The 25,287-nt window shown below is 38.0% G+C and overlaps 1 protein-coding gene across 2 annotated transcripts in view; it reads right to left on the bottom strand.

The window, feature by feature from the left end:
• F9 (coagulation factor IX) overlaps positions 1-24,724 on the bottom strand; it is a 33,649-nt gene extending 8,925 nt beyond the window's left edge. Inside the window, exons 1-6 of one of the 2 annotated variants that reach the window (XM_032756459.2) lie at positions 24,611-24,724; positions 18,348-18,511; positions 18,135-18,159; positions 14,335-14,448; positions 6,069-6,197; positions 3,275-3,477 (exon numbers count right to left, since the gene is read on the bottom strand). In XM_032756459.2, the coding sequence (XP_032612350.1) occupies positions 3,275-3,477; positions 6,069-6,197; positions 14,335-14,448; positions 18,135-18,159; positions 18,348-18,511; positions 24,611-24,698 (723 nt within the window). In that variant the 5' untranslated portion in view covers positions 24,699-24,724. The remainder of the gene's footprint in view (positions 1-3,274; positions 3,478-6,068; positions 6,198-14,334; positions 14,449-18,134; positions 18,160-18,347; positions 18,512-24,610) is intronic. The other variant, XM_032756460.2, reaches the window with a different exon arrangement.
• Positions 24,725-25,287: the final 563 nt, after the last annotated feature.

The raw sequence follows: 25,287 nt of genomic DNA, 5'->3' as shown, positions 1-25,287 counted from the left end.
TCATTTTGTCTAAAAATGACTTTTATACACTCAATTTATCTCATATTTTTGAAAACCAGTAACCATCCATAAGGAACTGGATGGAGGTGGTGTGAAGGAAACAATGCAGAAGTAAGACGGGGTCTTTCACAACTATTCTGGAAAGTAGCTCAGCTTCTTGCCTTTGGAAAAGAATAAAAGTCAGTGCTTTGAATCTGTACACGTCAGTAATCTTAGTTCATGTGGATGAAATAGGGAGTGCACATATGTGCACGTGTATGTGTGCACATGCATGTATGAGTGATCTTGAACATTCCAAATGACCTTAGCTAGGCTTGACAGCAAAAAGACAACAGGTACAATAACTATAAGTGTGCAGTGAGAAAGTCATGAGATGATTTGAAATGATGTGTATCATTTCTATCTTCTCCCTCCCAGAACAACCACAACCACCATCTCATAGTCTTTTCTGCTTGAAAAGAAAATAAGGTGTCTGCTTGAGTTACTAAACTTTCTTTCAGGAAACATCTGCATTGTTAACGCATTGGCAAACATCTGGTTTAAAGGGGGTGGGTGAGAAACAGAAATTATGTGACTAAATCGAGCCTTTATACCCTGTTCCCCTTTTTAGTTCTGATTTAAATGTATTTGCCATTTCATTTCTGGAATGACAAGGAGACAATGCTAAACTCACAAAGCAGACATCCTTTTTTTTTTTTTTAATCTTGGACTTTTTTTTCTTTTTTTGAGACGGAGTCTTGCTGTGTCACCCAGGTTAGAGTGCAGTGGCATGGTCTCGGCTCACTGCCAGCTCCACCTCCTGGGTTCACGCCATTCTCCTGCCTCAGCCTCCCAGGTAGCTGGGACTACAGGCGCCCGCCACCACGCCTGGCTAATTTTTTGTATTTTTAGAAGAGACAGGGTTTCACTGTGTTAGCCAGGATGGTTTCGATCTCCTGAATCTTGGACTTTTAAAAACGGAAGTTATCTTCTTAGCTAATATATTCTCCTGGGTTCTTGGATCCCCTACTCTAAGCACTGTTCTATGTCCCACAAACCCAAGGAAGATAATTGTCATAAAGTAGGATCTTTTGTTGTAACCATGTTATCCATGGAAGTTGGACACATAATGAATGAAAATGTGTGAGAACACAAAATGACAAAATTAGAGAGAATAGATACATGGATATTAAATACATTGAAGGCATAATAACAGTGCTTGCACTCAAGAGGGATTGTTCCAGGAAAGGTTCATAAAGGTCAATATTACAGAGTTGTGAAGAAGAGTACAGATATGAATGAGTGAAGGAAGGGATTCTGGTGGGTAAGGGAAGCAGCCCTTATAGGGTGCAATTAAGTAGAAACAGAGGAGGTAAAAAGGAACATACAGTGTCCCATTTATGGGTTATAAGATCAGGTCCAGCAAATATTGTCTTTTTAAAAAGCAAAGGTAAAAGAAAGGGAAAACCTTGATTGTGATGTTCTGCCACTCTTTGATACCATTCTCCACAATGCTTGTGCAATTATACCTACCACCCCATCCCCAGGTATATGTGTAATACCTTACATCCATTATGTTGAAAAATGGCAGGCATTCTCAAGAATCCTGGATAGATACACAGCTAGTCCCAGAAAATTCCAATGCTGTTAAAACTGAGGACATTTACCTGATTCTGGTTTAAATTGTCACCAGTTTGATAATTGCAAAGTCTTTAAAGTTATCAGTCTCTAATGGCAGAGATTCGAACTTCAGTAGAGAAATCCATGAAATTACTACCAAATCATCACTGTGGCAACTAGGGAGTTTTAAGTTAGACTAAACTATTATAAGTGCTATCCAATAGAAATTTCTGCAGTAATAAAGTGTTCTATCTCCACTTGCACTCTCCAATACAGTAGTTAGTAGCCACATGTGGTTGTTATGCACTTAAAATTTGGCAGGTGCAATTGAGGAATTGAATTTTTAATTTCACTTAATTGTAGTTAATTTAAATTTAAATAGCCATATGTGGCTAGTGGTTACCTATTGGACAGCACAACTTTATATAAGGACCATCCTGGCTTCCTGCCTGGGGAGGGGGGCCAAAGAGGTGGGTTATTCCTTCTCACAGATGGAATCTCTTAGGCTTCAGCTGTAGGCTAAGTTACAACCCAGATTTTGCTACAAATGTAGCTCTTGGTTGTTAAATGAAAAATGTGCATAGGTAATTCTACATACGTAGGTTGTTTGCAGACTACGCTTGGAGAAATGTCTACAGAGCACCCGGGAAGGACTAGGTACAACAAGTCCATTATTTGGTGTTTTGAACCCCGGCTTCTGTAACAAGTTCATTTCGTTTGGGCCAGTGTTTTTCTTTTTCTGTTTTTTGAGATAGGGTCTTACTCTGTCCCTCAGGCTGAAGTGCAGTGGTGTGATCACAATTGACTGCAGCCTCGACTTTCCAGGCTCAGGTGATTCTCCCACCTCAGGCTCCTGAATAGCTGGGAGCACAGGTGGGAGCCATCACACCTAGCTAATTTTTGTATTTTTTTTTATAGAGGTGGGGTTTCGCCATGTTGCCCAGGCTAGTCTCAAACTCCTGGGCTTAAGCGATCCTCCCGTCTCAGTCTCCCAAAGTGCTGGGATTACTGGCATGAGCCACTGCACCTGGCCTAGTTTTCAAACTATAATGTGCATCAAATCACCTGCAGTGCTTGTTTGCACACAGATTGCTGGGCCCCACCCCCTAGATATTCTGATTTGGCAGGTCTAGTGTAGAGCAGGAGAATTTGCATTTCTACGTTCCCAGGTGATTCTGATGCTACCACGAGAACTATAGCTGTAGATCAAGACTCTCTCTCATGCCCTGTTTCTTGGAACCTAGTTCTTGCCTTAATCCTTCCTCCTTGAGTCCCTTTCTTTACCCCCTTTTAAATAATCCAATTTTTCTTGGCCTAAAGACTTTCCAACTCTCACCAGTTTTTGCAAGGGCTGAAGCTGAAGTAGTGCCCTGAACCTGAGTACTTGTGACCTTTCTTCCAGACCTTCATGTTGTTGACCAGTTGCCTGTCTGGAATCCTGCTATTCTATTTCCTTAATGCCAAATTCTTCTTGACCTGTATAGTAGCTGGTTTTGGGCCTCTCTTTCACCAGCTGCTCATCTCTGGAGGCTTTCTCACATTGGTTAGTGCTGAAACTTGCCTAAATACTTCTCACATCCCAATAGGTCTGTCTAGTAAAATAGCCTCAGTCTCCCACTTGGCCTGTGTCTTGCCAGCTGAGCTCCAGTTTTGACACACCATCAGTATAAAGTACCTGCCAAGGGAATTGACCTGGTTTGGCATCTTCTCCACCAACAACCCGAGTGAAGTCATTAAATGATTGGGTGCTTTGAGTGATGTTATCCAAAATGGTTTCAGCTTCAGTAGAATTTACATAGTCCACATCAGGAAAAACAATCTCAGCACGGGTGAGCTTAGAAGTTTGTGAAACAGAAACTCTTCCACATGGAAATGGCACTAGAAAAATAGAAGGAAAATTAGTAACCTGATATTTCTCATTGGCAAATGGAACATGTATTACAAAAATTGAGATTGAGGCCCATCCTTGTCACTTCTGAGAAGCAGGCCCATCAGTATTTAAAAAAATCTAATCAGTGAATAAAGTCTCAAGCTAAAAGGTTGATTGCATTATTTTCATGGACAGTTTTCAAATCCTTCATGAAAAGAACATTTGGCTCCGGAATTCATCATCTTTACAGAAATAGAATAGGTGTTCCAGAATCAAATTTGGTAAGACTTTTATAGAGTCTAATGACTTTGTGTTTAGTTTCTTTACTAAAAAGTCTTACTCCCAATTGCCATCCCTGAATGGAAGTCTGATGATTGATGCTTTGTAACTTTAACTTTCCAATTTGGTAAATGGGACTTCTGCTGCTTATGATTAAGAAGGTTTCTTTTGCAGACTAAAAGGCCTTCTAGATTCCAAGGTGCATTTTACATATTTTCTGGGGAGAGATCATTGTGATTCAATTATCTGGGTTTCAAATATTAGCCAAAGAGATTGCTAATATAATTATCACAGCCATATTCACCAGGACGTGCCCACCATTTTTCCTTGGGTTGGTTTATTTTCTAAAGAAAAATAATGTATTGATACACTGGGGACTACCAGAATGGGAATTTGTAGTCAAACAAAGTCACTTCACATTTCATTTTCATTTATCACTTTCCTTCAAGCCACATTCCTTGTAACAGACATTTCTATAGCAACCAGCTGTGACAAAGTATCATGAAGACAGCAAGTGGTTGAGAAAACAGGAAATTAGTTCAAAATGCTTGTGTATAAATGTACATAATCAACAATGACTACAGAAAAGGGACCATTATCATTGAAAAGGCAGAAAAGCTTATTTTAAGTTTGGCCTAATTATTCTGCTAAAGCTAAGGCTATATTCAAATATAACACTTAATAGTTGGAGGTGGTTCTCAATTCTGTTTCTCTTTTATAGCATAGAAGAACTTGTAAGGGTTTAGCTACTATGCCATCTGTCTATACTGGAAGTTAGGTTTTTAAGGTTAAAATACACAGACACACACCCACACACATATTCATGCTCCTCTCAAGGTAGACTAGCTTTGAGACAGTGTATGTGAGGAACCAAGCAGAGGGACAAGTGGGCAGGCCCTGAAGCCTTAGAGATTCTTCATTTTAGTTGCAGGATATATATTCCTGGCTTCTGGTTTGTTGGGAATAGGCCTCCAAATCTGGCCATAAACTGGCCCCAAAACTGGCCATAAACAAAATCTCTGCAGCACTGTGACATGCTCGTGATGGCCTTGATACCCACACTGGAAGATTGTGAGTTTACCAGAATGAGGGCAAGGAACACCTGGCCCACCCAGGGCAGAAAACCGCTTAAAGGTGTTCTTAAACCACAAACAATAGCATGAGCGATTTGTGCCTTAAGGACATGTTCCTGCTGCAGATAACCAGCCAGATCCATCCCTTTATTTTGGCCCATCCCTTTTATTTCCCATAAGGAATACTTTTAGTAAATCTTATGACTGGCTTGCTGTCAATAAATACGTGGGTAAATCTCTGTTCGGGGCGCTCAGCTCTGAAGGCTGTGAGACCCCTGATTTCCCACTCTATACTCTATATTTCTGTGTGTGTGTCTGTAATTCTTCTAGTGCCGCAGGATTAGGGTCTCCCCGACCAAGCTGGTCTCGGCACTGGTTCTTTCTTTAATTTCTTCTGCCTGGTATAGTGCTGAGATAGGTACTGAAACCAGTTACAGAGAAATGGTGCACAATTTAATGTACCAATTAATAAGATATCAGGCTTTAGAAATGCAAAAGAAATTATATCTAGTTTGCTTCAAAAAAGCCCCTCATTTATCAAATATAATTGACCCTGCAGAGCCTAAATTTTTCAAAAAATAAAAGTGTCTACTGCTTTCATCTTTAGATAAGAGCCATACGAACATGGAGTGGAGATGTTCTGAATACACGAATCAGCTGTTAAAATGGTGGCATGGTTGGTATGACTGGAAAACATTGTTTTGTTCACAGCCATATAGATTGTGCTGATGAGCCTAGCAGAACTTAAGACAGTTCATTGCCAGAATCATTCTGACATCAAGTGTGTAAACTCGGCTTGAGATCCAACAATAAAAAATAACTTTCTCAGAGTAAACTAGCCAGCCCAGATAGAATCGTGCTTCAAACTTACCGTCCTTGTACTAGAAGCCTATCACTCAATTATATGTGTATATTTTATGATATAGTATTACTACATTGATTTGACTTGATGAATTACAAATACATATGCAGAAATCACACAAATTAATTGCTTTGTGATATAAATGTTAGAGAAAAAAATTGGACAAATTGGACACAGAAAAGAATTCAGGCTGTAGATGATTACATAGTTTATATTTAAAATATGATGCAATCTAGAAAATTAATTGGTCTAATTCAAGCTACTGATATTTTCTATGATTTCGAAAGGAAGCAGAGTCAAGTAGGAATTAAAATTATGTAGGTTTGTTAAAATGCTGAAGTTTCAGATACAGATTTTCTTTAAAAAATCTTATTTGGATTATGACCTGCTGGTTCACAGGACTTCTGGTTTTCTGCAAGTCGATATCCCTCAGTACAGGAGCAAACCACCTTGTTATCAGCACTATTTTTACAAAACTGCTCGCATCTGCCATTCTTAATGTTACACGTTACATCTAAAAGAAGCAAAATAGACAGTAACAGCATCATTTAACATGCATTTCTAAAAAGTACATGGAACTACTGACTCATGTATGGGTCAAATATACATTGGGGGCATTCATGTTGCCCCCAATGTATGTTGGGGAGAGAAATTTTGGAGCCTTGAAATAAGAGTGGAAAGAAAGGTAAAATAAACTTCTCAATAAGGCATAAAAATGATGGTAGCATTATAATTGATTGGTTTAAAACTAAATGTTTGGATATTCTACTTTCACTAAATTATGAACTACAGGTTTAAAAACCTTATTTATTAATGTATAACATATATTCAAAAAATACACAAAAGTTTAGTGTAAGTTTTCACAAAGTAAATGAGCCTGTTTAAACACTAAACTGACCAATACGTAGCACATTATCAATACCCCAGAAGATGCCCCCTCCCAATCATTCCACCCTTTTTCCTTTTTATAGGTTACCATTACCTGGACTTCTAACATAGTAAACAGTTCTTGCCAGTTCTTGAATTATAAACAGAAGTTCACAATATGTACTCGTCTGTGTCTCATTTAATATTTTGTCTGTGAGATTAATCCATGTTGTTTTGTACAGCAGTAGTTCATTTACATTGCTGTGTAGTATTCCATTGTATTACTATTACAGCTTTTATTTATTCATTCTACTGTTAATGGATATTTGGTTTGTTTCCAGTTTTTGGCTCTTATGTATAATAGCGTAATGAACATTCTTGTATATATCTTTTGGTGACATAAACATGCCTTTTTACTGGCTTGTATACTGGATCACATGTTCAGATCTAGTAGATACTGCCAAGCAATTTTCTGAAATGATTGTACGAACTTAAATTCCCACCATCACTGTATGGGGTTCAGTTATTAGGTATCTGTATTGCAGATACCTTGTCTCACTCTGTGACTTGTCTTTTCAGTCGAAGTAGTGTCTTTTGCTGAACAGGAGTTCTTAGTTTTAATATAGTCCAGTTTATCAATCTTTTCTTTTATGGTGATCACTTTTTGTATTTTAAGAAATTTTTGCTTTCTGCAAGTTATGAATATAAAATGTTATTGTTTCATACTTCATGCCATATGAATATCTAATTGACCTATCACTTTTTATTGAAAACACCAACAATTTCCTTCTCTACTGCACTGGCACCTCTATCATAAATCAAGCCTCTATATATGTACAGGTGTGCTTCTGAGCACTCTATTGTGTTTCACTGATCTATTTGTCTATCCTTGTGTCAGTACCACACTGTCTTAATAAATGTAACTCGATAATAAGTCCTGACATCTGGTAGTGTAAGTAGTACAAGTTTATTCTTCCTCAAAACTGTCTTGGCTATCCTTGGCTCTTTGCATTTCCATATGCATTTTATAATTAGCTTATGAATCCTGCCCGACCTCCCCCCACCAAAAAAAGCCTGCTGGGCACTTTAGTATTGCATTGAATCCATTTGTAAATATTTGATATATTTACTATATTGTATCCTTTAATTGATAAACATTGCCTATTCATTCATTTATTTAGGTTTTCCTTAATTTTTCTCAATAATGTCTCATAATTTTTTATGTAGAGTTCTTGCACATCTTTCTCACATTTATTACTAAGCGTCTAATTTTTAATGCTATTATAAAGATCATTTTTGAATCGTTGCTGATATATAGACATGCAATCGATATTTGTATGTTGACTCTGTATCCAGTAATCTTTCTATACTTATTTATTTTAATTGTTTATATGCTTTGGGTTTTCTATATGTACCATCATTTTTTCTGAAAGTTACAGTTTTACTTATTTTTTTCAGTGAACACAAAAAGCAACAGCAATTCCATAATCTCATGTAGATACTACCTTTCTGCATTGAAGTGTAATTTCTATTGCTTAGTTATTCTAGAAATTGCTTGGCTTCCAGAGCTAGACTGTTCAACAGGTAACCTGTAAAAGTAGAATCTGGAAGTCTTTAGAAATTACAGTGTTAGAATAGCAGACATGGAATCAACCTAAACGCCCATCAATGACAGACTGTATAAAGAAAATGTGGTTCATATATACCATGGAATATTATGCAGCCATAGAAAAGAACGAGATTCTGTCTTTTGTGGGAATATGAATGGAGCTGGAGGCTATCATCCTTAGCAAACTAGCATAGGAACAAAAATCAAATACTGCATGTTCTCACTTGTAAGTGGGAGCTAAGTGATAAGAACTTATAAACACAAAGAAGGAAACAACAGATACTGGAGTCTACTTGGGAGGGTGGGATGAGGCAGAGAAGCAGAAAAGATCACTATTTGGTACTGAGCTTGATATCTGCATCATGTAATAATATGTACAACAAACCCCTGTGACACATGTTTATCTATGTAACAAACCTTCACATGTACCCCTAAACCTAAAATAAAACATTTAAAAAAAAGAAATTATAGTGCTAGGAAGTCCATTAGGGCCGAAAAGCAACTTGAAGCTGGCTGAGGTGGTTACATATCAAACATAAGAGAATAAAATAGGGTCTTGTAAGGTAACTGAAGACCAAAGACCAATATGTCATTAGTGCTAAGCATTCCAGTGGCCCACATTTTCTTTACTCTCCTATGCAATTCCCCTTATTAATAAAAATATCTCTTTTGAAATGATTTTCCTCTTGGATTCTATTTTGTCTGATATTAAGATTGCTTTGCTAGTTTCTTTTTGTTAGTTTTTACCTGATAGTTCTTTTCACATCCCTTCATTTTAGCCTCCCAGTGTAATTTTATTTTAGGTATCACTTTTGTTAACAGTATACAATTAAATTTTTAACTCCAAGCTGAAAGTTGTCATTATTAATAGTTTAGTTTAACCCCAGTTCACAATAATTGTGTTTCCTGATATATTTGGCTTATTCCTGCCATCTTGTTTTGTATTTTCTAACTACTGTGCTTTCCCTTTGTTTCTCCTATGCAATACCAATAACAGGAAGTAGCAAGTTTCAGGACTTGTTAGCTTAGACCTGCTGAATTAAGAAAAACGGGCTCTGCTCTTGAACCTATTTCTGTTTCTAGAGCAGCACAGGAACATAAACAATGTAAGACACCTTTCCCCTTATGTACATGTTCGACAACAGTAAAACTTTCAATAGAAATCCTCAGTGGTCAGTGCAATCATAACATGGAAAGTTTGAAAATGAGTGACTGTATTAGATACCTCCTATGCACCACCTTCATTCTTCTCAGCTTCACCTGTGTCTTTTTCCAGCATGGTGGTGATTAGCTCTGGGTGGATGTCAACCAGCCTCCTATGGGTGTATCCTTGAATTGCCTTGGCTCATAGCTGCACTATGTGTCTTTTGACTTGAAGCTTCCCTGTTAATGCTGAGGCATGGATGCCATATGACCCTCTGGGTACCCAAGCATATCCAACTAGGAAATGTGAGGGAGTTAATTCCCCATAAGTCGAACTTCTTTTTTTTTAATTATTATTATACTTTAGGTTTTAGGGTACATGTGCACAATGTGCAGGTTTGTTACATATGTATCCATGTGCCACGTTGTTTTGCTGCGCCCATTAACTCGTCATTTAGCATTAGGTATATCTCCTAATGCTGTCCCTCCCCCCCCCCCCCCACCACAACAGTCCCCAGAGTGTGTTGTTCCCCTTCCTGTGTCCATGAGTTCTCACTGTTCAATTCCCACCTAGGAGTGAGAACATGCGGTGTTTGGTTTTTTGTCCTTGGGATAGTTTACTGAGAATGATGTTTTCCAGTTTCATCCATGTCCCTACAAAGGACATGAACTCATCATTTTTTATGGCTGCATAGTATTCCATGGTGTATACGTGCCACATTTTCTTAATCCAGTCTATCGTTGTTGGACATTTGGGTTGGTTCCAAGTCTTTGCTATTGTGAATAGTGCCGCAATAAACATACGTGTGCATGTGTCTTTATAGCAGCATGATTTATAGTCCTTTGGGTATATACCCAGTAATGGGATGGCTGGGTCAAATGGTATTTCTAGTTCTAGATCCCTGAGGAATCGCCACACTGACTTCCACAATGGTTGAACTAGTTTACAGTCCCACCAACAGTGTAAAAGTGTTCCTATTTCTCCACATCCTCTCCAGCACCTGTTGTTTCCTGACTTTTTAATGATGGCCATTCTAACTGGTGTGAGATGGTATCTCACTGTGGTTTTGATTTGCATTTCTCTGATGGCCAGTGATGATGAGCATTTTTTCATGTGTTTTTTGGCTGCATAAATGTCTTCTTTTGAGAAGTGTCTGACTTCTAACCAATGAGAGACAGATACTGACAGACAAATTCTTTCACCTCTTCTTCCCACTCAGGTGGACTAACCTGAGGCCAATTTGACTTATTGGAGACAGTCCCAGGAAGTTAAGCAATCAGTTGCTATTAGAAATGAGTAGTTTGATAACTCATCCTCTTACTGGCTTTCTTTTCCTTTCTGCCTCACTCTTCTGTTCCTTTCTCTTGCCCCCTGGGATTGCACACGTTAATAAATAAGCTTGTGACTTTTTTTCTGGGGGGAACACAGGCTAACAGAGTGACTGTATGGTTTTGGAGAATATGAATTTTTGAGTGACAAATCTAAACTTTTAAACTCTATTTTACATATGCTAGCATAGCCAAATATAATAATTAGCTCTTAGTCCTTACTGATACTTCAGAAAATAAAGGGAGGCAAACTAACTGTTGCCAGGGGGACAAAGGAACCAGCTTGAGCTTTAACCTTTGCTACCAATAATCCACTAAGGGCATGATCCAAAAAGATGGCACTTGGTCCTATTAATTAATTAATTAATTAATTTAAAGGCCTTTCTCCTCACTAACAGTGGTAATATCCCTGGATCTTTTTTTGTTACTAGCTATCATTTTGTTGCTACGAAGCAATGCTAAAGTGTTCAGCCAAATCAAACATTACCTGTAGAAAGTGTTCCGTCAATATGAGATTGTGATAAATTACGAAAGGTGCAGCTTGGTTTGTCCAGGGCATGCACAATGGGAATGAATAAACTCTGTGTTTTCTCAATTGTGATTCTGTGTCATTGGCTAAGAAGTAACCAGACCTCTGTATCATTCTCCACATTTGTCATTGCCCTTTAGGGCCCAGTATGTTGCTGCTGCTGTTGATCTTTGGCTTGTTTTGCGCAGGAGGTGGCAAATATTGCTTCCTAATCAGCAATCTTTTGCCCTCAGCTAAAAGGCTGAAGATTCCAGAAATAAAATAATGGCACAAGGAATTCCAGGGGAGAGTTCCATAGAGCAGGGCTAAGGACCAGTTAGAATGGGACTCATTTATCAATTACTGAGCATTTACATGTCAGGTACTGTGGTGGATATGGGCTCTCTCTGGTCCTGAAGGGGGTCTCGGTACCTAGAATATCTGTTGAAGAACATCTCAAAGCATCTGTTTTTCTCCCTCCATGTTAACACAAACACTTTCTAATTCCCTTCATGCCTACTACAAATGTTAGTATGTTCTGCTTTATTTTATTCTGCGTTTATATTTCCTGATATATCCACTTGTGTGACAACCAAAGCTTGGACAAAAGATGTTTTATTTGACAAGTTTACCACAAAATATGCTGTGCTTCAGCTAAACTCAACATACTTCTTTTTTTTACTCCTCAGAAATATGTAGTAAATAAGACAGTAGTGTCTGTGACATGCTGGAAAAATTGAAAAAGGTGTTTATATGCTTGTGATTTTTTTTCTTTCCATTCTACTTTACTGTGGGAAAATGCCTCTGTTACTCTTTAGAAGAGACAGGAATGACCAAATTCTTACAGACCTTCATTTATCTGAGAGATATTTGGATTTGATGTACAGCTAGGGACATCATACAGAGGTCTTTATTCTAACCAAAGGGACCCAATAGCCAATTAATATTCTTTAACTAGAATGCATGCCCTGAATGTTTATACCTCTCTCTCTCGCAGTGAAGGGCCTGATGAACAAGGGAAAAAGATAACAAAAAAACTCTTATTGATGAAAATCCCCTTTCTTTTTTTCAAGACCTTATAAGACAAAAGACTTGGGGCCGAGATGCCCCATAAACTGTGCTCTCTAGTAGCTGTTGAAATTAGTCTTTAATTTGAAGCAACAAACTTAAATGGTAATTTGTTTATGCTTTTGCTGTAGCTTTCCTCTATTGTCTGAGATAAAGAGCAATTTATGGGAATTCTCATTTTGTTTGTGAGCTAACTGGGCTGAAAATATTTTTCTAAACCTTGATTTGGTGGGTCAGATCAATATACCGTAGAGGCCAGGAGTGGTGGTGGCTGCAGTACAACTGCACAGCCCTGACCAAACCAAAATGTGGGAACATGAGAGTATCCAAGTTGTGTCAGTTGTAGACTTAGCATTTTTACTGTGTGGAACATAGCCACACACGTAGTAAACTCTGTTGTAGAAGTTTTGTGCTTATATTTACATTCCTCAGGGCTATTCCCTTCCTCCTTTTTTTTTTTCAATTCTGGACTACAGGCCCGCTCCATGCCCAGGCTGGAGTGCAGTGGCGTAATTTTTTCTCATTGCATTTTCCAGCTACGGGGTTCACGCCATTCTCGATCTCTGCGGCCTCCTAAAGTGCTGGGATTACAAGCGTGAGCCACCGCGCCCGGCCCCTCCTTTTAAAGCATCTTTATTTTTAAACTAGGTAAAGATATTTATGTTTTCAATTATAGTTTACAACGATGTGCCCTTCAGTTGTAACTGAGACTAATTGAGTTACTCATTCTGTCAGCTCCAACAGCTATATTATTTAAGCTGATAATGAGTAACTACTCCAAGGATTTCTAGAGGTTTCCATAATAGCAAGATCAAATTTATCCAGGTAAATCTGAATTTCAAATTATAACCTTTCAGATGAAAGTAGCACTTCAGAGATGTTGAATCAGTTAACACACTCTCAAGAAAGGTAACCCAGGCATTAGTTTGTCCCCACAATGGAAACCCAAGGGAATGGGAGTCCAAGCCAGGTGTGCAAGTTCATTCACTCTTTTCTTTCTTTTCAAATGTCTTTGCTCTGTCACCTTTTCCTTTTTTTACCTTCTAAGAAATTTTTGAGCCTAAAGGAAGATGGTCAATGAATTTCTTTTTAGTACTGAAAGGATTTCTGAACAACATTACAGGTGACTTTTTCCTTTCTCAATAGGACAAGTGTAGCTGCTACATTTCATTTCATTTCATGCCTTTTTCATCTGTCAGGTGGATTACTACAATGACTTAATAGAGTCCTGCTAATTTTCTACTCTTTATCCTTAGTCATGTAGCCTGTGGTGTTAAATTCTTCCTTAAGATTGCATCTCTATTCTTCTGGAGTGTCAGAGTAGAAAGTGAATTCCTCATTAGCACTGTGTGCATTTCTCAATCACAGTACCGGTAATATTGAATCTGGAGGTAATAAACAAGTAGGTAAAGGACACTGGGGTTTACTGCTCCAATTACTGAAACTTTGGAAAAAGAAATAATCTAGGCTTTGAGAAGAAAAGGTACACAAGGATTCTAAGGTTGCTATGTAACATTTTTGATGGAATCAATATAGTCAAATTCAGGAATGAGCTTTGAATTTTGTCAACAAATTTAGCATATGCAGTGGTTTGTACATGTGGGGAATTCCCATTATATGGGATAATTGGCCAGTCATACTCCAGTTCTGTACTTAATTGACTTTCACTACCTATGTTGATAGCAATTTAGTCATGATTTCAATTTTCTGGGTTCAGTTTTCTCTGAGTTTTGAATATAGTCGTTAGAAGCATGGGTTTTGGTCACCCTGAAGTTTAAGTCCTGTCTAAACCATTTATGCCTCTGTAATTTTTGGCTGTTGGAGTTGCAGTTTTCTCATCTGCATAGAATGGGCGTAATGATAGTATGAACCACATATGGTTGTATTAAAGATTAATAAGTGAGTGGAACATCATTATTACTTAATATTAGTTACCAAATATTGTTATTGATTTTAATGTAGCTTCTTGAACTCATATCCTGAAAACTATAACTACAAATGAAATGTTTATAAGTGTCAAAAGTATGTTTTTAAGAAAAATTATGATACACCAATATTGCATTTTCCAGTTTCAACTTGTTTCAGAGGGAAACTTTGAACTACGAGTATCCAAAAATTGTTACTTACCTAATTCACAGTTCTTTCCTTCAAATCCAAATGGACACCAACATTCATAGGAATTAATGTCATCCTTGCAACTGCCGCCATTTAAACATGGATTGGACTCACACTGATCTCCATCTTTGAGATAGGTTAAGAAATTGAATTGGCACATAAACTGCTTAGAATGCCCAGGCCTCCCCTATAGATACTCACTGGGATGGGAGTCTGATTTTAGGGTCAGAGTAAAACTACTGACCTGGAAGCCAGGTGCCTATAGGCATATGATGCTCCTGTCTTCCTGAGTTTCTAAAAGCCACCCAGACAAAGATCCTTAGGCTGACACTGTCCTAGAAAAGTGCCCTGAGGAAGGCATGTACATAGTTTATGCAATCCAAGGGAAGAGGGAGAAGGACGTTTTTGTATAGAAATGTACTATATCAACACAGGGTGAGAAGGATTTTCAATCCTTCCTTATAGAATGATGGCAGAGTTAATTCCAAGTCAAATTTAATTGCTTCAACAAATATTATCTCTATGTCACACAAGGCTCTTCTTCAGGTCTTGTAGAGCAAACTGAGCTAGATTATATGGTGTTTCCACTTTAGGAACTGACGGCCTAGGCAGGGAGCAAATGAATCTGCTTTGTTGTATTGTCACTTAACTTTGATGTATCATATGCAGTAATGGTTCAAGACAATAAAAGCATGTCAGAAGCATCTGTTACCACTTAAAGATAGTCTATGTTTTACAAATTCGGTTTCAAATGGTCTAGGTAATGTGAGAGACAGCATTCGATATATCATACAGAATTTAAAAAGATTCTACAGTGTGCTTTATTTATGTATGCATTGGTTATGTTTCCATTCTGCCTTTCTTGAAGTTTCTGCTTTTACCGTGTACTTGAAAGCCTTTGAAGACAATGATGGTAAGAAAACAGGAGGAAGGAATAGGTGAAAGGAGAAAAGTCAGAATGAGAGGGAACCTTTAAGTCTGGTTTCTTAGTGCTCTGCCTTAATCCACACTTCTAAAGGAGCTTCGGGAGAGAAGGATGAATAGAACCAGAAGGGAGATGGTAGGCACTTTGAACTAGAAAAATACCCCTGAAGAAAAAAATGGGAGCTTGATCTGTAAGACTCAATATATGAGAAACAAAGGAATAAGAGATAAAGATAACAATAAGAATCGAAGAATGAGGGAAAAGGGGGAAACTGAAAAATTTCTAATTATCAGTCATATTTTAAAGCAAATCTCCTTGACATCTGGTGTGTAGATTCCTGCCTGTTCTCCCTCTTCTCTGTCAGAAGCGTGTATCCAGGTTCCGTTGACTAAGAGACTAATATCCCTTTATCATAAATAGTCCCTCCCTGGAAAATTTGCTTATTTAAAAATTAGACTTTGTCCCCTCTGCTCCTAGATGTGATATGCTTTTGCACAGATACTCTAATTTGTTCCAATTCTATGAAAACAAAATCTGTTATCTCTGTTTTATTATTATTGATGTTCAGAACTGGTCTAAAAATGAGCTACATTTGCCCTTTATATTATAGACCAACAAATGTGAATTATTCAGGATGTTTTACTGAAAGGGTCTGGGCTTTCAGCCAGCTACACAGGAACTCATTTGCTGAGACATGTCGTTAAAATGAGTGTCATTTTATCCCACATTTGGTTCTCCTTTGGTTTCTTGGTTGTGTGTACTTTGGGTTCAGGCAAAGCCATAGACAGCTGGGGTCAAATACAACAAGAGACAAGACCTTACCAAGTGAGAGATTCCTGTTTAAGACTACCAGGTTCCTGTTTAATGAATAACTGCATTTAGATTTGAAGGCCATGAGGTGTAACAGTGAAAGCAAGGGGTTGAGCAGTAGAGAATTTGGCTTCTCTTCTGGGCTTCATGACTCCCCAACTGGGAGACCTTTGGCAGTTCTTTTAACTTCCCTAAGCTTCAGTTTACTCTCTGTAAAATAGAGTTAATAATGCTTCGGTCACAAGGATGGTGTGAGGGTTAAATGTGATAGACCTTTTGTAAACTGGAAAGTCTTGACAGATGCTAGTAATGTGGTTGGACAATCATTCTTCTTCAACCAGGCTCTTTATGTGATGAGTTGATGGTACAGAATAGCACAGCAGTGAGAAGCTTGGGTTTCTACTATGTGCAAGAAGAAACATGGGCTAATTTTGTAGTGGTTAGGAATCTCAACTGCAAGTGAAAAGACTCAGGGAGTTTGTTTCTTGTTTGTTCTTGTTTTTGTTGTTTTATTTTTTGGTTGACGAAGCAGTAGTAACAGAATAATGCCCTCCATGTTTTCCAGATAGCTATACCTGTGGTACAGCAAACAGTATACCTATGTGACCCAAAAGGCAGGGGCCCAACTTTAAAATATGATCCTGGGGGTGGGGAGTGAGCAATGAAGGGGTTGTAGGAGTTTAATAGTCAGGAATTTTTTGGTGGTGAAAATAGGCATGGATTTACTTTTAGAAATAAATTATGTGATTCAAAGTTTTAAATTCTGCAGGAATGGAGATTACAAAGACCTATTTGGACTAACTTTAGGGGGCACCTCAGTAGAAGCTGGCATGGTAGTATTCATTTCTAAGATCAAGGAAAGGTAGATAAAACAATATAACAGAGTCAACTCATTTTCTCTCATGATTTAAAAACAAAAGTGGAGGAGTTATGAGTTATGAGAGTAAAAGAGTGTCAAGTAGTGTCTCCAGAACATGAATTGTAGAAAATAGAATTGGATTTCCAATTGATGGAAGTTGGTGAATTTGTTGTCTGGATTAATTTCTTTTTATTTATGCAGATAGTCTTAGGTAAGTCAATCTTTGAAACTTATCCTCCCTTAAAATCCTACTGCTGAATTTTAAGTTATTGTAGCTTTAAAGTTAGTTGTCATTAAAGCTTTGAGTTTTCCTTCTTTTGGTCAATTCATTTGATAAATATTTACTGAGTACCTCTTTTCCAGGTACTGTTCTAGGTGCTAGGAATATGTTAATAAACAAAACAGTTGAATATCCCTGCCAACATGAAACTTGCATTTTAGTGGAGTAGGAAAAAATAAATGATAACTAGTATGAGTAAGAAATTATGTGATACATTAGATGATGAAAAGCTCTGTTAAAAAGTAGAGTGTGGTTCTGTACCTGTACAGGTGTCTAGAGTGGTAAGGCTACTGGGGCAGGTTGAAGTATTAATAGATGGTGAAGGTAGGCCTCATTAAGATGGTAACATTTGGGCAAAGACCTGAAGGAGGTGAGGGAGCCAGTCCACAGGAAGTTGGGAATAGCCAAATAAGAGAAACAGCCAGATAAATCCTCTAAAGTGGGAGCATTCCTGGAGTGTGCAAGAAGTGACAGGAAGGCCAGGGTGGCTGGAGCCCAGTGTGCGAGGAGAGAAGTAGCAGAGGAGGCAAGAAGGGTAATGGGGAGGGTGGGGAAGGACAATCATGGAAGGGCTTGCGGGCCATGATAATGAGGAGGACTTTGAAGCTATAAACATTTAAGTCAATCAGCATTCTCTGATTTTACTGAGGAATGCAAACTTCCATTAGGTTCTAAGACACAATCATTTCAGTTTCTTCCTTCCACCTTCCTGGGGTGGAACAATGTTCTTTGTGAAGCCCTAGGGATACTACCAGCAATAGTTCCCACACTGGCATAACCCTGTAGTATATCACCATTCAATATGGGTTAGAGGGTTGGACTGATCTTTCTGAGTCCTTTTGATAAAGTTTAATATATTATCTATTTATGCAGAGAAAAAACCCACATAATTCTCAAATGTTTCATATATTAGCTAGAGGATAAAATGAATTGCTTACCAACATACTGCTTCCAAAATTCAGTCTATAAAGAATAAAAGAAGACAAATTAATGGTAATATTTAAAGTGTTTTGGTATTGATTTCCTATCTTTTATAACATTTAAAATACATAAATATATATGGATGCTTTAAAATTTTAAAGAGAAGTGTCTTTTTAAAGATTTTCTATTCTATGCTCTGCATCTGAAGGATATTATGTAGAAATACTCACTGTTCTTTCAGTGTTTTCAAAAACTTCTCGTGCTTCTTCAAAACTACACTTTTCTTCCATACATTCTCTCTCAAGGTTCCCTTGAACAAACTCTTCCAATTTACCTGAATTATACCTCTTTGGCCGATTCAAAATTTTGTTGGCATTTTCGTGATCAAGAAAAACTGAAATGTAAAAGAATAATTCTTTAGTTTTAGCAAAAAAGAAAACATCATGAAAATTTTACATCTCTTAAGAAAGTCTTTGTTTTTAATCCAAATAATCCAAAAGCCAATTTCTCTTTAGGGCATGGAGCCAATATCTGTGATGTTCCCACAGTACTCTATACACATGGAGATTTAGGAATTAAAATTCAATTTTACTTTTAGTCAGGAGAGTTCCAGTAATAAAAGGTCAGATTTCTAATCATATTTGAATTTACTTTGGATGAAAAAGAAAGTTCTCAAATGAGCAGTTAACTTCACACTTTGTCATCACTTGAAAATAGCTCATTGCGGATCTTTGCAAGGTGATCCATCACCCTGGCTGGGCTGTTTTCAGAATATGGTTGCCCAAATGACTTTGAACAAATGTCTCCTGAAGAACAGAAGCCTAATTATGGTCCAGCTGCCATGTGACCCCAGTGTCTGTCACTAGATGTTAAAGAAAAATCACTGCATTAATTTAAAAAAGCAATTTCAGATCAACAGCATCTTTGGTTGGCAAGTGTTATAAGAATTGCAGTGATTTCAGCATCTCTCTAGAATTGAGGCTATGGTTTTTTTAAGCTACATCTACCTAGTCTGTAGAGACACTCCTGAACTCTGGAGGATTGATGTCTCTATCTGAATTATCTTTCTCCTTCCCTCCCTCCTTCCTCTCCTCTCCTCTCCTCTCCTCTCTCTCTCTCTCTCTATGTGTGTGTGTGTATATATATGTATATGTGTGTGTATATATACACACATATATATCATATATATCATATCATATATATATGAGATAATCATTTGTTGCACAATGACATTTTGGTCAATGATGGACCATATTATATGACAGTGGTCCCATAAAGTTATAATACTGTATTTTCACTGTACCTTTTCTATGTTTAGATACACAAATACCACTGTTACCATTGCCTACAGTGTTCAGTACAGTCACATGCTGTACAGATTTGCAGCCCAGGAGCCTAGGAGCAATAGGCCACATCAATACAACCTAGGTATGTAGTAAGCTATACCATTTAGGTTTAGGTAAGTACACTCTATTATGTTCGCACAATGATGAAATTGCTTAATGACACATTTCTCAGAATATATCCCCATTGTTAAGGAATGCATGGCTGTATACACACACATGTGTTTGTGTGTTTTCATGTATATACATATATGTGTGTGTATGTATAAAATTAATAACAGGGACTCAAGAAGTTGCCTGGAGTTGTTCCTTTCTTCAAGGGTCTAGCAATATATCTGATACCATCTCAAGAGGACCAAGGGCTTATAAGATGAACTTTCTAGGGTATTTGGGACTACTTCCTGATTAACTCCAAAAAGGAAGAGAAAGGAAAGTAAACAGGAAAGGAAAGGAACGGAGATGAACTCAACTTTCTTCCCTTATTGTCATGGCAGCTGTTCACTTTATGGAGTGTTCTAGTCCCTTGACATCCCTGCTTTTCCCTTGCTCTGCAAGTTCCTTTTGGGCTCACTTTTTTTCTTTGAATTTAGCCTAGACTTTTTCTCTTCAACTCTTTTTTTTTTTTTTTTTTTTTTTGACAGAGTCTTGCTCTGTCCCCCAGGCTGGAGTGCAGTGGTGCGATCTCAGCTCACTGCAACCTCCATCTCCCAGGTTCAAGCTATTCTCCTGCCTCAGCCTCCCAAGTAGCTGGGATTACAGGTGCCCACCACCATGCCCAGCTAATTTTTGTATTTTTAGTAAAGCCGGGGTTTCACCATTTCACCTTGTTGGCCAGGCTGGTGTCAAACTCCTGACCTCAAGTGATCTGCCTGCCTGGGCCTCTCAAAGTGCTGGGATTATAGGTGTGAGCCACCATTTCAGGCCTCTCTTCAACTCTTCATTTGCCAAATTTCTCAATTGCCTTCACTCCTTTGCAATGCTGTGCCTATCCTGCAATCCTAGTCCCTAAATCAATGAGCAGCCATCTGCCTTCATCCTTCTCTTCCCAGACAGCTGAGGACTGTGAAGGAAAAAAATCACCAAAATGCAGATGGATGCCACCACATATTGATGCCTCAGAGCCTCCACCCACCTCTCTGCTCAGCAACTCATTTACTTGGCCCTGGACACTCCTAAATAGCATCCATACCTGCATCCATTTACAGTCGTTCCTCAGTATCCATGGAAAATTGGTGGCAAGACCCCCTGCAAATATCAAGATCTGTGGATGCTCAAGTCTCCGATATAAAAATGGCTTACTATTTGCATATAACCTAAACACATCCTCCTTTATACTTTAAACCATCTCTAGGTTTCTCGTAACAGCTAATACAATGTAAATGCTATGTAAATGGTTGTTATGCTGTATTGTTTAGGGAATAATGAAAGATAAAAAAAGTCTGTACTTGTTCAGTAGAGATGCAACCATCCATTTTTTTCTGGAATATTTTTGATCTGCAGTTAGTTGAATCTGTGGCTATGGAACTCACAGGGAGAGCTGACTGTACAGTGTGGTTGAGTGAAAAAACAGACTTTAGAATCAGATCAGACAGAAATAGGTTTGAATCAAGTATCTGCCTCCTCTAGACCTGTGACCTTGGACAAGTCACATAAGCTCTGTACCTTAACTTTGTCAAATGTAAAATAGATTTAACAGTAGTATAATAAGAATATCTACCTCACAGGTGTTGGCAGGATCAATGAGACAATATGCTGGTTATCTCTTTTTCTCCCTACTCCTTTCATGTTGGCCCTACTTTCTTCTGTTTTAAATTTCTCAATTCTCTTTAGCTCTTTAATAACTTTCGTGTAGCTCTTTTCCTTCCTTAATCATATTTATATAATGAAATGACTATTGTCACGATCAGGAATGACCTAAAGAATAATTTTGAGTTTATGTATTTATTGGCTGCTCTAAATAATTTCTAATTATTGATCTCTCCCTTTTTAGGAAACTCTTTTTATAATAATCACTCTATTCTGGTTCCCCTCTTTGCTCTAACTCCTGTTATCCATCCAGCACTTGAATTGATTAACTCCTGTTCCTCTCCATGGCCCTTAAATGTCCAGGGTTCTCCCAGGCTCCAGCCTCAGCTTTTTCCTTTTTCACTTTATATATGATTGCCAGGGCTGGGACAAGAGTGAACCAAACAAGGCATGTAGGGCACAATATTTAAGAGTTCCTCACTTCTCAGGGCGTACAAGTATATTTATGCCCTACAGGCCTTGCTTACCCCAGTCTAGTCTGGCCCTGACCTTGTCAACAAAATTTACTGAGCATACAACCACTACTACCAGGCACTGTACTAGGCATCACAATATCCATGCTCACCCTCTAGATGCCCACACACGTGGCTGTAACTACTGTTTACAGAACAATGAGTTCCAAATACTCATCTATAGTCAGATATGTCTCCTGAATTTCAGATTATCTTTCCAACTCCCTAACTGTATATCATAATGTAGCCAGTAATAGCTGATGTATATGTAATGCTTCTGCTCTGTTGGACACTGTGCTCAGTAACTTTGCATCCATTATCTCACTTCATCCTCACAAAAGTCCCATGAGATAGGCACTGTCATCTTATTTTTATGAATGAGGAAAACAGATTCATAGAGGCTAAGGGCTTTGCTCAAGCTAACATACTAAAACATCAGACCCAGGATTCAGACTCTGGCAGTCAGACTAAAGAGCCAGTTCTCTTAGACATTATGCTGTGGCCCATAATCACATCAAACACAAAGTCCCCAAGACTCTAGCCATTTCCCCTCCCATACCCAGATGGTTAAGTCATACCACTTCTACTTCCTTAATATCGTTTGAACTCCCCTCTTTTTTTTGTACTGCTACTGTTCGGGTTCTAGCCTTTATGTCTCCCGTAGATAATTGCAATAGTCTCAAGACTGCTCTCTCCTAGTCTTGGTATGGGCCCCTCCCCCACTATCATTTCGGTAGAGTGTTGCCAGACTAGGCATCCTAAATCAGCCATCAGTGGTACTCCTTATGTTTATACTTTGACACCTCCATATTGCATTTTATTGTCCAATCTCCTTAGGTTAATGACTTCATTATCTGATGTCCAGCTCTGCCTAGTTTACCTGCCTCACTTGTCATAGTCCATATGGAACCATACAAAACTCCTGAAATACCTCACGTTCTTGCAAATCTGAGTCTTTGCACATGAGTGATCCTCTTTGCATAAAATGCCCTTATATCAGACATTTAAAGAGAGAGAACGCCTACTCATCTTTTAAGACCCAGATGAATATATTATCTCTCTGTCGTTTCCCCATTTAATGTGTTCCTTTCTCTATGATCCCTTAGTACCTGGTGCACATTTTATCACATTATATTGAAACCTCTCACCTGGCCTCATGGTGCTTTAGATCAAAGAGGGAGTCTGGTTTATCCCCATACCCCTAGTACCCTGACACAGTACCTGGCACCATAGTTGTAACTCAGTAATGTCTGAATGAATGAAGGACATCTTTGATGCATACACTTTACAAAACTAAACTGGTTTTACAGAACTGTTTTAATTTCAAAATTCCAAACTGTTGCAATAATACCTAAAGGCAGCAGCCATGAAAATGCAACATCTCAGCAAATCACTCACAGAAACTCCTTTTAGAAGCAAATGAGAGTTTAATAGCAGAAGAGAGTGCTGCATTAATACTGTCCATCCTTAGAAAAATTCCCCTGGCCCCTTCTTCAAGAGCTTATTATCTCTGGCTACAATGGCTGCAGAATCACATTGCTTTTCTCCTTAGTGTTATCTGGGGATCGTATATTTAACTTCCCTTGAGGTTTATTGCTAGTCATTATTTCCCAGGCTCCAAAACCCTGGTTCATCTTTATTCTTATCTATCCTTTCCCCAGCATCTGAAGTCTTCAAGGGGGCAGAAGCCCTCTTACAACCTTCATCATCTCACCACTTATATAGAAGAAAGGCTTTGGATCCTTTGTCCTCCCAGATGTCACACTAATGAGATATGTCTAATGGCCTTGCTTTAGGTCCTGCTTTGTGAGTTTTCCAACAAATTTTCTTTATCCCTTGACTTTACTCACTTTGCTAGTTTAACCTCTGTATTTTTTTTTATCATTATTTCAACATTTCAGTCTGATTTCACAGCTGACATCATGTCTGGAGTGGGAACCACAGGGCCAGTCAGCTTTCTGGGGGTGCTTAGGGTTGGCACCCCTGATCCTGGTACTGTCAGCTACTAGATTTGATTCTAGAAGGTTGACAAGTAAGTGTGATAAATGCTTCCTGTGAGAACATGCTGTTTGTCCAAATGGGATAATTTCTTCCCTGTATGCCTTCCTCTGGGGAATATATAAAGTCACTGTAGTTGTGAAAAAACAAAGTGATATATGTTGCATTAGCTAACTTCCTACTCTTTATGTCAATTCTTAAGCTTGCTTTTCTCCCCTAGGGAACTCAACCGAGTATTGTGTTTCCCCAAATATCAACTCCAAGATGTTTGACATAGAGACAAAATGATTTTTTCCTAATCCATGAAAAGCTTTGGTGATAACTAACAGCTTGCTAATGAAAGGTTAATTTTTATGTTTTAACTAAAACTTTAAATTGAAGATATATAATTTAAAAACTTAGAGACATACCTCATTACATACTTCTAAAACCTTGAAATGTCATATATCTTAAAATCAGACTTTTTGTGTAAATAAGGCCATTGTTTGTGCTTTTGTTTCCCATCTTGATTTCAAAGTGGTAAGTCCAAACAAAAATAATGTGGTTAATTTTTTTCACTATATTCTGCTATTTCTTTGCTTTCCCACTTTTAATTTTTTTAAACCAAGGAGATGAATGTTTTCTAACAGGAATTACATGGCCAAATCATAAACGGAACAGTGTTTATTAAACATAAATGCATCATAAGCATTGTCGATCTATTTAGTTTTAAAAATGAAGAAGAAGAAAACCTAGCTAACAAAGAACCAGTACTTACCAACCTGCATGCTGGCTGCTAGACTCTTCAATATTGCTGTCAAATTATGTAATCAAAATTTAGTGAAGAAGACAGCATCAGATATTTCTATATCTAAAAGGCAAGCATACTCAATGTATTTTAAAAAGGAAACAAACCTGTACATTCAGCACTGAGTAGATATCCTAAAAGGCAGATGGTGATGAGGCCTGGTGATTCTGCCATGATCATGTTCACGCGCTGCATAACCTTTGCTAGCAGATTGTGAAAGTGGTAAGGTCGATTAGTTGTACCAAAGTACAAGCTGAGCTGTATTTACTTCTGGGAAATAATGTCCATCTCCCTTAATGGGTCTTTGGACTATTTCCAATGGCCTCTTGGGACAAGTGAAGAGAATGGGCAGTGGTCATTATGAAATTTCCCCTCTGATTTCGTGGGCTTCTGCCACTGTGGCTGATTTGAGTCTGAAACAGGAAGTGACACATCTTCAGAATGGAGATAGGCATAGTGGCTACATTTATTGTGACAGCACAGTTCATCAGTGGGACCCATCGTATCTTTGTCAGAGAGCACTGATGTTTGCCAAAATGGCTGTACCACTTTACATTTCCATCAGCAATGTATGAGTGGTCCAGTTAGTATATTTGATTTTTTTTTTTTACTGTCAGATTCTTAAGGTTGTTTATATATTCTAGATATGAGTCTTTTCATAGATACGTGGATTAAATATATTGTCTCCAGCCTGTAGCTTGTCTTTTGTCCTCTTAATTAGGTCTTTCACAGAGTAGAATTTTTTAGTTTTAATGTAGTCCAGTTTATTTGTTTTTGTTTTATG

This window comes from Hylobates moloch, unplaced genomic scaffold (assembly GCF_009828535.3).
Source record: "Hylobates moloch isolate HMO894 unplaced genomic scaffold, HMol_V3 SCAFFOLD_7, whole genome shotgun sequence".
Lineage (NCBI taxonomy): Eukaryota > Metazoa > Chordata > Mammalia > Primates > Hylobatidae > Hylobates > Hylobates moloch.
This window is presented reverse-complemented; position numbering and strand designations above follow the sequence as displayed.